The sequence below is a fragment of the Brassica napus genome, chromosome C4 (assembly GCF_020379485.1).
Source record: "Brassica napus cultivar Da-Ae chromosome C4, Da-Ae, whole genome shotgun sequence".
In the NCBI taxonomy this organism is placed as follows: domain Eukaryota; kingdom Viridiplantae; phylum Streptophyta; class Magnoliopsida; order Brassicales; family Brassicaceae; genus Brassica; species Brassica napus.
In genome coordinates this window covers 56,345,455-56,358,129 of record NC_063447.1, presented here as the reverse complement: position 1 = coordinate 56,358,129, position 12,675 = coordinate 56,345,455, and the positions used below count along the sequence as shown (strand labels likewise).

Below are 12,675 nucleotides of genomic sequence, written 5' to 3'. Positions count from 1 at the left end.
AAAAATATTCTTAACATTAAGTATATTCCTTATTTACCCGACTTGCTCATCAAGATTTCTAATTAATAATTATGATTTAATTCTCATCCGTATCTCACCTATATATCTATATATACCATGAGTTGCATGCTAAAGAACCTTATTCACGGTGCGATCAAAACCATTACAAGAAAATGATGACCAATGTAATCCTCAACCCTGTCAAAACCTTGAAGCCATATAAGACTAAATGGCGATCCCAAGTGAAATTGTTACATTCCTGGCGACAAAACACTTCATTTGGTGGAGAGACTCTTCAAATGGTTCTAACCGATGAACATGTAAGTTTCAAAACACAATCAATCATTTCTTTTCTGTTCCTTGCTATCACCAACTTACATTATGTTGTGCTTATTTTGTAGGGTGAAAAGATTCATGCTACGTGCAAAAGGAATCACATTCAAAGTGTTCAGCGAACACTACCACTGGGGAAATGGCGTGTTCTCACAACGTTTACCGTTTCCAAAGCATCAGGCCAATATCGGCCAACCATCCATCCATACAAGATGACGATCAGTGATGAAACTGCCATTACAAATTCCGACATAATTGAAGATGACATCTTTCTATCTCTTGCCAAATACGAAGACATCATGGATGGGACCTTAAAGACCCACTTTCTTATTGGTAATGCCTATATGTCGATCTTTCTGACTACTATATTCCAGTTTTGGTTTTGAATTTCAAATTTTATACTAACATGTTTTTTTCTTAAAGATGTCATGGGGAAAATTGTAAGCCTTGAACCAGTTCAAACCGTGCAAGTGAAAGGAGAAGACCGGAAGAAAGTTCAGTTTCGTTTGGTTGACTCAAGGTACGTTTTGGTTTGAATTGTACGCTGTTGTCTTTTACTTGCACTAATTGCTGTGTTTTTTTAGTGGTAAGGACATTGCATGTTGTTTGTGGGGAAAATATGCTGAGCAATTGGAGACTTATGTTGAACGTGAACAACCACTGATCTGTTTGATCAGATTCGCCAAAATAAGTTTCTATAGAGGTATTATTATTACCGTGTATTCATATTAGAGCTTCACTTATATTGTACATCTTTTATGTGCTCAATTATATCTAAATGTTTATAGGTGAGGTGAAAATAACAAATGCATTTGATGCGTCCATTGTTTATCTTGATCCAACAATGGAAGAGGCATTAAAGTTCAAGGAAAAGTAAGTTTTCATCACCTAACTCTGCGATTTGGTTATATTAATATTTACTTTGACATTTGTATTGTCTACATTTATGTATAGGCTGATGGAAGACGAACTCCCTCTTTCTCTTATTGAGAAGAGAAATGGTAAGAAGGAGGTTGTTTTACAAGAAGAGGACTGGAATGGTCTTGAGATCAAGACGATCTCTGAACTCTTTGTTGCAAATCAGGTTATATTCATAATCATGAGTTTTTATTTAGAAAGTTATTTAGTCTCTGTAGACTTTTCTAAACATAACATGGTCATAACAGATTTAATCTAAAGGTGCATATATAATTGTAGGTGGAGAACTGTAAAATCATTTATTCAATTGAAGCTATTGACACTGATTGGTCGTGGTTCTATTTTGGGCATAAAGGTTGCAAACATCGTGCTATTAAAATTGGTAAAATTGTTCCTTCAAGGTCAAACAATGATAACAAACAACTCTGGCATTGTGGGAAATGCCAAGCTAACATCACTGAAGTTGGTACCTGTGTAAGAACATTTTTTCTGATCTTAGTAGTTTATTTCATATTTCTTTATATTTCAGACCACTCTAACTTATATCCGTTTACTCTAATAGATTTAAGCTTCATTTGATTGTGAGGGATGACATAGAAACATGTAAGCTGATGCTGCTTAACACTGTTGGTATGACCATTGTTGGACATGAAGCTGTTGATCTGTGGGATGGCCCCTATGATGAGGTAAATTTTGGTTTTTGCTCTTAAATAAAATGATTACAATATGCGCCAAATTTTAATTTTGTAACCTCTACACAGATTAAAGATCCAGACCTCCTACCAGAACCTATCAGAGATTTAGTTGGAAATCTTTTTGTTTTGGCATTTCTGTAAGCTCTGACAATGTGACCAATGGGGCAGAAACATTTAAAGTTCTTGAGGTCTGGTCTAGAGATAAAATTCTTCAAGTGGAATCCCAATCCGAGCCTAACTCAATGATTGGCACATCATCTTCTACCATGTCTTCGTGTGATGTGAGTTTTTTTTTCTATATTATACATACATCGTAATATTTGTATTTATCTTATATTATAATTTTGATGAGGATTTAATTTTGTATATTAGGTGCTCATGCTGGAAGTTGCAAGCCATAATGAATCAGAAGAATGCAAAACACCTTTTCCAAAACGCAAAGAGGAAGATGCTGATCTCCCAGACAAAATATCAACTTCTAAAAAGTTGTGTCGAGCCTCAATCAAAGTGGAAAAGGAAAACGAAGAGTAACACTGCGAATTGTGTTTCTTTTTATGTTGGTTTTTTCTACGTTTTAATCTTTATTTTTGCATTCTTCTATTCAGAAACAATAATTCATTTTACTATTTATTTGTTATTTCAGCAATTTTAATAAGAGTATTGTTATTTTCTCAAATAATAGATGATTTTTAATGTTTTTCAATTTCATATGTTAAGTAAAAAAAAACACAAAACCTTCGTATAACTAACCAAGTTTCACTATCAATAAAACAAAACAGTTCCCCTGTCAGTCCTAGCACTTTCTAACTATATATATAGTATGATAAAAATACATACCTTATGATACTTAACAATCTTATGGTACTAGATGAAACATAAATATATATTCCTTGGTCCTTTGTTCTTCCACCTGTTTGTAAAAACGTAAACATGTTAGTTTGGTACGTAGGATCTATCACAACAAATCTTAGAATTAATAATTAATAAACTATTAGTTCATAGCTATATATCAAAGGAACACGTTTTATGGATATTTATTATTAATTTTTAGAAATAAATATATCAATTATATAAAATTGGGATTCCAGAATATTAACTAATATATTTACTTCCTATTTTTATAAGCAGGCAAAATAACAAAGGTCCTAATTCTTAGGTTATTAAAAATCACATTTAGGATTTTATCCCCAAAAACATAAACATTTTTGCCGACTCCTTCTTCCTCCCTATTCCTCGATTAAATCCTAAATGTTCTGAAAACACTATTAGGAAGTCTAACTATGAAGAAGAAGAAAACAGTTCACGACAATGGAGATCGGACTAATAACAATATCACTCCAGAGACCTGCAAAGATAAGCAAACATTCAGCAATGCAAGTCAGTTTTGCACAAATTCCATCACAAATGCAGACATTCCATTGCGATCAGTATATTACAGACTGTTTGAGGGTCTTGAAAATCAAATTGTTCCATGTAATACAAATTCCATATATCAGCAAATCAGCATGCTATCACCCCAGACACCAAGAAATATACGGAGATTGCAACTTGGTGAGTGTAGCATCTAAGACGATTTGACATTTTGTATAGATTTACAGGTTCTAACATGCAACTTCTTGGTGTTAAACAATTTTTAGGACTTGATACTTTCCGTAACCAAACATCACATTCCCCAAAACAGAGCAGCTGTTTGATCGTGTGACTATTGCTGTGGAACCGCCAGATCACATTGTTGCTAACGAGTTGGGCAATGAAGACATTACTGTGGAAAAGATGGAAAAGAAAAGAAAAGAACTTAAGGACTTTTTCGATTGCAGGTATGGAACTATTACAGAACATCGTACCTGATTTTTAGATGTGATACATATTTACGTTTCAAATTGTCTATTTCTCTTATGCAAATATGTGTCTTCTTGTGAATCAGCTTGGCGAATCTTCAAATTTCCTATTCACTATCGATCAACTGCTGTTGAAAAGCTTAGTTTTCATCTACCAGGAAAACAAGTGGTTACTTTTAAAGGAAAGGACAAGCTGAAAGTAGTGATCAGTCGTAAGCTCATTGAAAAGACAATGTTCTTGGCATGGTTCGAGTTGAATAAAATCGATGAGTTTGCAAGAACACTAACTTATGCCCAGATTCCTATCTACTATATCTTTGACAAAAGGTCTAAGAAGTGGAAGAAGCGGAAAAGAGGTTTCTGTTTAGGAAGAATAAATTATGCTCCTCGGATACAGGAAGCAGCTTATTTCTTGCGCATATTGTTGAACATTGTCAGAGGGCCTACCAGTTATGATGACATTAAGACCTACGAGGGAGTTCTCTATCCTGAATACAACGATGTATGTTTTGCTCGTGGATTATTAGATGATGATCAGGAGTACATTGATGATCTTGTAAGGAGAAGCTATGAATGCTCTGAAAGTGATCTACGACAAGTGTTTGTTATTATGCTTATGAGTAACACTCTGTCTCTTCCAGAGGTCGTATGGGAAAACACGTGGCAGCATTTGTCTGAAGATATAGAGCATAATAGAAGGAAATATTTGAATAGACCAGGTTTGAACTTATTACTATGGACGTGATTATGTAATTTTATTACCTATGTGGAAGCCGCAAATATATTTTGATCATGTATCTTATACGTAAATTTTTTTATTGGTAGGACTGGTGTTGAGCGACAATGACAAAAAAAAGTATGCCTTACTAGAGATTGAGAAACTGTTGAGGCGTAACGGTACGTCTCTACCAAGATTAACGAAGAACCCAAAGCTGCCAAAGACAAGTACGCAAGATTTTAATGTCTTGATAGTAGATGAGCGCAGCTATGATCGAAAAACATTGTTAAAGACTCTTGATAGAGATGTTCCGAAAATGACAGATGAGCAAAAGGAAATTTATGATCAGATTCTTGTTGCTGTGAATCAAGGAAATGGTGGAATGTTTTTTGTTTATGGATTTGGTGGAACTGGGAAAACTTTTCTCTGGAAGTTACTTTCTGCGGCTATTAGATGCCAAGGAGATATTGTTCTAAACGTTGCATCAAGTGGCATTGCTTCTTTGTTACTACCAGGAGGTAGGACTGCTCATTCAAGATTTGGTATCCCATTAAATCCAGACGAGTTTTCATCATGTACTATGCAGCCTGGAACTGATCAAGCTGATTTAGTCAAAGAATCATCACTCATTATATGGGACGAAGCGCCAATGATGGGCAAACATAGTTTTGAAGCTTTGGATAGGAGCTTATCTGATATAGTTGGGAAGCATGCGAACCAGCCGTTTGGTGGAAAAGTTATTGTCTTCGGGGGTGACTTTAGGCAGGTTCTTCCTGTTATAAATGGAGCTGGTAGGGCTGAGATCGTTTTGGCTTCTCTGGATTCGTCATATCTTTGGGAGCACTGCAAAGTTCTGAAGCTCACCATGAACATGCGTTTGTTATCGGATGGTTTGTCACCAGAAGAGGCTGCCGATCTTAGGGATTTTTCTGATTGGATATTAAAAATTGGGGATGGTAAACTTGCAGAGCCTAATGATGGTGAAGCCGAGATCGATATTCCATCAGAGTTTCTTATAACAGACTCCAAAAATCCTATAGAAGCAATCAGCACAGCCATTTATGGTGATACTGCTTCTCTACATGAAAAGAAAGAGGCCAAGTTTTTTCAAGAGAGAGCTATCCTATGTCCGACTAATGAAGATGTCAATATGATTAATGACTACATGCTAGATATGCTGGATGGTAAATTTATTTATTCTACATTCTTATTCGCTCTTACTTAGATGTATACAATATATGTACTAATGATTGAGTTTTGCTTTCAGGTGATGAAAAGATTTACTTAAGTGCCGATAGTATAGACCCAAGAGATAAGGGTTCAGTCAACAATGAAGCACTAGGGCCTGATTTTCTTAACACTATTAAGGTGTCTGGTTTGCCTAACCATAGTGTTAGACTGAAGATTGGTTGTCCAGTCATGGTTCTGCGAAATATTGAGCCTTCTGCTGGGTTAATGAATGGCACGAGACTACAGATCACTCAACTAATGGACTTTATGGTTCAAGCTAGGATAATAACTAGAGAAAAGGTTGGAAAATTAGTACATATTCCTAGATTGTTGATAACACCATCAGATACTCGACTGCCTTTTAAGATGCACAGGAGGCAATTGCCATTGGCAGTGGCGTTTGCTATTACAATAAACAAAAGCCAAGGGCAATCCCTATCCGAAGTTGGTATCTTTCTACCAAGACCTGTTTTTTCACACGGACAACTCTACGTGGCTGTGTCTAGGGTGACTTCTAAAAAAGGTTCGAAGATTCTAGCTGTTGACAAAGATGGTAAACCTCAAAAGAAAACTACAAATGTTGTATTCAAATAGATTTTTGCTAATCTGGAAGAATATGTTTGACAAGGTAAATATTTTTATTTACTTGTAATCTTTCTATTTTGAGCTAAACATACACAGATAAGTTATTTTTTTACTTATTTTAGCCAATGCAGGTTTAAGATGTCTACAAACAAGACAGGCGTAGTTTCTGTATGTGCTATTCATTGTCAAAACTAAGCCCTTTTTCTTCTTATTGTCTGTTTTTTTAGCTCAAAGAATGAGTTTTATTTGTACTATTATTTTAAACGTTGTTATTCTTATTAAGTAAATTGGTCATAACACAGTCATCCAAACAACATGCAATTTATCAAGCGGTGAGATCAAGTTAAAAGAAAACAAATAACTATAACTGTTGACAAATCACAAGAACAATACTATATGTCCTACGTTAATTTAATCTTATGATCATTCTATAACTCAATGTGTCTAATAGATTAACTTCAGCAACAATTTACTAACCTTTTGGTTTTTGACCCGCTCTGTTGTCAGCTTCATTGTGCACTTTGAGAATAAAAAAACTGAATTCTATTACCTGCATACGATATATTATGTTCAAGTAAATAAAAAAATCTCAATGAAGACGTTTATTTTACTAATATCAATCATCTTATTATCTTTACAAGTTTCTATAAAACATTCAAGCAATCTAAACAATCTCTAAGTACTTTACAACTCACAGGTATTTTGAGTATGAATAATAAAGAACTTATCTTTTTTTCTTTCATGTCGGCTTCCCCTGTGTTTACGGATCTGCTCTTCTCTCGATCTCGATCACAATTAAAACTCAACTCTTAAAACAAAACATCACCACAGCCGCATCCGACGTTTCTTCAATTGATGTATTGAATGTTCACTTTTGCTTCGTCTATGTCTCGATTTCGTACTCAAACAAGAAAACTATGAACAGGAGACACAAAAGGCAATTCGTTAATCTCAAACAGAGTATAACGAATTGATCTTTAAAAAACGTATACAGAGAAATTGGTACCTTGATACTGTCGATTAATCCATACATTACATCTTCTAATTCAAAATCCCATTGAAACTGTCTGAGATTCTCCTGTTGAACTCGCCATCTATCTCCCTCTGTTTGGCTTCTCTTTCGATGTGATAGTTTTTTTTTTGTCGTCTAACTGGTTTTTTTCCTGCGTAAAGTTGTTAGATATCTAATTGGGCTTTTGTTATTAAACTTTTTCTCTTAAATGTTTATCATCAGCAATTTAAAAACCCATTTAATAATAATATATATTGCTTTAACTATATATTATCTAAGTTAGGTTCTAACTATGTACATATTTAAAAAAAAAATTGAATTCGATTTTACTGATATACATAAATTCTGTCAAACTATATTTGATCTATAACTAAATAATGTTAATAATCAAATATGTACTTATGCATTTATAAATATTAAAACATAATATTTTACCTCATGCAAGTGAATGAGTATAAAAATTTATCAAATATTTTTTTATTGACTATAAAATTAACAAACCACCACAGACAAACTATATGATTAACAAAAATCTGTTTCAATCATTTAGATATAAATAACTAATGTAATTCAACATTTACATTTTTTTTGTATCACCATATAATATAAGATATTTAATATCACAATTACATAATCTATGATAAATACAATAACAATTCAAACGGAAAACAAACACCCACGCGGGCGCGCGGATCAAGGTCTAGTATGTCATTAAATATGCAGATTTTCAAAATAGTATTTTATGTAACACATTTGCCATTAGATATCATTTACAATTGTTTGGGCGGGTTTTTTTTTTAAATGCTACTTATTTTTCTAGTTTTTTGTTTTCTGATTTGATTTTACAGTAAACATTTTAAAATCATATATACATTTTACATTATATATATTATAACTCTATAACAATATCATTTACAATAATATGCAGATTTTCAAAATAATATATTATCTATTAAAATAGAAGTCATAATTTCTTTCATGTGTATTTTTTTATTTGGACCACTTCTTAGAAATTTGTTTAAACGATTTTTTTATAAAAATATTTGAATTTTCTAAAACAAGCAAATCAAATAGATATTCCCATTTTTCTAAAATTATATATGATTAAAATATTTTCATATCTTTTTTGTACAATATAAATGTATATTTCAATTTACAACTCAAATGTTTTAAAATATTTAACTAATTTCGTATATATTTAAAATAAAAATGTATATCACATTTTTTTAATTGAAAACCTTTTAAATATTTAATTAATTTCATATTTATTTAAAATATAAATGTTTATTTCATTTTTCACTAAAAAAACTTTTAAATATCTAATTAATTTGAAATTATAATTAAACTTGTACAATTATGTATTAAATTTGAGATATTAATTTAATATAAGTTTTTCAGTTAAATCCCTGATCCCTGAACGATAAGATTTGTGAATTTAGAATTTTGTACCACATGGTTGAAAATATGCTTAGTATGAACAACTGGTCTACAAATGTTATTTTGAAAATTTTGAAAATGCATTCGGTTTCTATTATTAAAAATAGTTTAAAAATATAAATCACCAATACACAACATACGAAACTTCAATAAAACATAAATAATGAAGAAAAATTGATGGTTTAAACGGACAATGACAAACAAGATGCACTATAATTTTCAGTTTAATAATTTAATTGAAGCGGGCCTTTTATAAATTAGACTTAGTATAGGTTACTGAGTCAAATATTTAAAATCACACAAATAATTCAATTAACATATAGGTGTGGTCAAAACTTAAAATACAAGTATACCTGTAATGAAATAACTAAGTTAATGTTAAATTGAGTGACATTTCATGTATATATCATAGAAGGTTAATGTTTTAATTAGTTTTCATGTTTTAGTAAGAGAGATATTACTGAAATTTGAAGCAATAAATTAAATTAATGCATGCAAACTATGAAATTGTTGAGATAAAAAATTCCATATTAAACAATTGATAATACGATAAATATTAAAATTATATACCACTAATTATGTATAAATTGAAAATAATCATCCGCTTCGTTGCGCGGATCAAGATCTAGTTTTAGTTACTTTTATTAAAATACTACAAATATTAAATATGTTCTTTCTATTTTTTTGTCTTTTACATATATACTAAAAGGAAAGTCATTATTTTCTATTAAAATCAAAAGGGAAACCAAGTCAACAGGAACAACTCTCACAATCAATTAAGAGGCTTTCGTTAAATAAATTTACATAATGTTTTTGTACTAGTGCACAGATTAAATATTTGTAAAACAACTTAATCGTAATGATTAGTTAATATCTTTGTTCGAAACTACGTTAGGCGCTAGTCGGACGGCGATGCCGAGCCTAGCGAGTTATCAAAAAATCGGGATAAAACGGGGTATACGCGGAGCCTAGTTTTTATATATTTTTAATAATACATATACAGATAAATATAATACATGTGAAAGCAAGATGTAAAAACAACATAGTGTAGTGGTCTTTGACACGTTTGTTGTCTACAGGTAACGAGATTGCAGTTTTTTTCCTCTTAATTTTTCACATTAATCAAGCACACATTAATCAAGCACAATTACGTATATACCCTCGTCTTTTTCCTTTTAAATTAGAATTCCTGCGAACCCTAAACCGCCGCTCTTCAGTTTTCTTTAATTTTTTAATCAAATTTCTTGTTCTAACTGGCGTTTATATCAAAATATGATGGATATTTAACATAACAATTGATTTTAATCACGAAAAGAAAGAAATTTTGATTTTTTTTTGTCAGCTCCGAGTTTTTGAGCGCATAGGATCTAAACGCGACGGTAAGTAACCGCCAAGCGCCTCCACGCCGAGAACTCGGCCGCCTTGTCCGCGTTTTCGAACAAGGGTTAATATTTTACTTTTATTTATTTATAAAGTTTAATTTATTTTATAATTATATTAATTATATATGAAAAATATTTAAAATAATAATATGTTGTTTTTAGGTATACATGCAATTTTATGCATAAAAGTCGACTGATTCACTTATTAAATTTTGGTTATATTGGGTTATAGTTATTCTTTCTAGTTGAGAAATAATTTTTTGAGCTCTAAATAGATAAAAGGTGTATTAATATTATTAATTGCATTTATAAATTTTTATCTGAGTTATGTTAAATATATTTTTAAAATTTTTGAATAAATTTAACGTGTATGAGATAATTATGAAAATGACTTTTTTACGTAATATTATAGAAATAAGAACAAAACTTAGGTTCACCTCTTAGGGTGAATCTTTAAATTCACCTCACTCTTAATGACCAATTAAAGTGTAACATAAATTATTAACTAAAAAATATTAAATTAAATAAAAATTAGCTAAAAAAATAAATATGCTAATTTTAACGACGTTAACGCCGCTAGCGAAATCTTAAACCATAAATCTTAAATTCTAGACCCTATACCCTAAATTCTAAACTCAAATCTAAACCCGTAAACCTAAACCCTATAGCCTAAACCCTAATCCTAGACCCTAAACCCAAATTATATACCTTAAACCGAAAAATAAGACTATAAACCTAAACCCTATACCCTAAACCAAAGTCTTAGACCCTAAACCCAAACCGTAAACCTTAAACCTAAATTATATACCCTAAACCCAAAACCTTAACCATAAGTCCAAACGGTAAATCTTAAACCCAAACCGTAAACCAACTAAAATAGCCATAGTGTTGACTGTTCTCATTATTTCTAGGACAGAACTTAGGTTCACCCCTAGGACAATACTGTGGCTATTTTAGGAAAATTCCTGTCTTAGGAATCTTTAATGTGGAAACAGCTAATACACATCCCACATCTACCTCATACACATCCCACATCTACCTCTTGAGGTCAAGTTGAAGGAGACAATAGCAAAGAAAAGTAGTATTTAATAGCATAACTGGATTTGATTAGTCAAAGCTGTCAAATTAATCTACAATACATCTATCAAAAAAAAAAAAATGCATCTGCTCTGTTTTGCAGAGTGTTAATGAAGAAACATATGCGACACAATGGTTGTTTCAGTTCTCTCTATGTTTCATCGATCTCAGTAACTGTACGGAGTCAAACCTATAGTTCCTATCTCAAGACAAGTATGAAGCTGCTCTTTTCTACTTTTTTCCCTCTCTACATAAGGCAAGAATCGTTACTCATATACATCTCCTTAAACCACGTCAGCTAAACCTTACTACAGTATATTCTAAAACAGCTCGTGTGATTCTCTTACATCCACATAATGGGAAAGGTAAAAAAAAAAAGAAGGTAAAAACAGACGGAGGCAAGAAGAGACGCTCTAGCCTGTAAAGAACAAAATCTACTAATTAAAAGGCCTTTGAGCAACAATAAAACATTCTATATTCATAATTCATAATTTATACACACTTTTCACTCGGTATATTTTTTTTGCTGAGAAGTAAAAGTCCATCAATATCTTATCTTATCTCTTATATATAAAGTTGAGTTGCCTTCCTTCTCTTGCGTCAACGTCATCAGAGAGGTAAGGAAATTTCGTGCCACGTGGCAGTCCAAAAAAACTTCAACAAAATAAACTTTTTGTTCTTTTATTTGGGTTTGTGTCGTACTTTTTCTTAAGGCCCAATATTTTATGTGTGTTTGAGCACAAACCGATACTCAATATAGATAATCACGCCGTCTCTTTCCTCTGTGAAGTGCGATTAACTTCCTGTAAGGCTGTAACGCCTTAGGTTTCCATTTATTTGCTCTTTTAATCGAGCTCAGCCTCTTCATACGTAACCGGGGAATGTTCAACTATAGATTTGCATGCTTGCAGCGATGAATCATCAACAGAGATAGTCGCTGATACCGCTACCACCGGAGAAGAGATCAACCGCTCAGACGAGAGATTGACGTTGAGAAAAAGATGATCAGCCAAACAGAGACGTTTCGCGGAAGAGCTATAAAGCAAATCGCAAACTCGTTTTCCAAAGAACATAGAAACGTTTCGCGGATAAGCATATAGCAAATCGCAAACATCGTTTGAATGAAACCATAACAGGTTTGTATGAATCGTATATGAATAAACATTTTTCGGTAGTGCTACAGAGCAAAACGCAAACCGTTTATGAGATAAATTACAGACGTTTCGCGAAGTGCTAGAAAGCAAATCGCAAACACGGTTCCAAAACCCGTTTTTATAAATCGTTCTTCAATCCGATCAAACGCTTTAGATAGAAAGCGAAATAAGAGTTAAGATTGTAGAAGCCGTAAAACCGGTTCGACACAAATGATAATATAACTACGATGTTAAGGAAAAAATAGACGATTCAAACCGAAATGGAAACGAAACCATGGAGTCGAGACGAATCTCTT

The 12,675-nt window shown here is 32.3% G+C and overlaps 1 protein-coding gene and 1 pseudogene across 1 annotated transcript; both read left to right on the top strand.

Moving 5' to 3' along the window:
• Positions 1-176: 176 nt before the first annotated feature.
• LOC125586202 (replication protein A 70 kDa DNA-binding subunit-like) lies at positions 177-2,477 on the top strand. The gene is made up of 9 exons (XM_048756044.1): positions 177-320; positions 402-666; positions 757-853; positions 918-1,036; positions 1,122-1,206; positions 1,288-1,417; positions 1,531-1,652; positions 1,814-1,937; positions 2,319-2,477. The coding sequence occupies exons 1-9, from the start codon at positions 177-179 to the stop codon at positions 2,475-2,477; spliced, it is 1,245 nt and encodes a 414-aa protein (XP_048612001.1).
• Positions 2,478-3,226: 749 nt separating this feature from the next.
• On the top strand, positions 3,227-6,356 carry LOC106363626 (annotated as a pseudogene).
• The last annotated feature ends 6,319 nt before the right edge of the window (positions 6,357-12,675 follow it).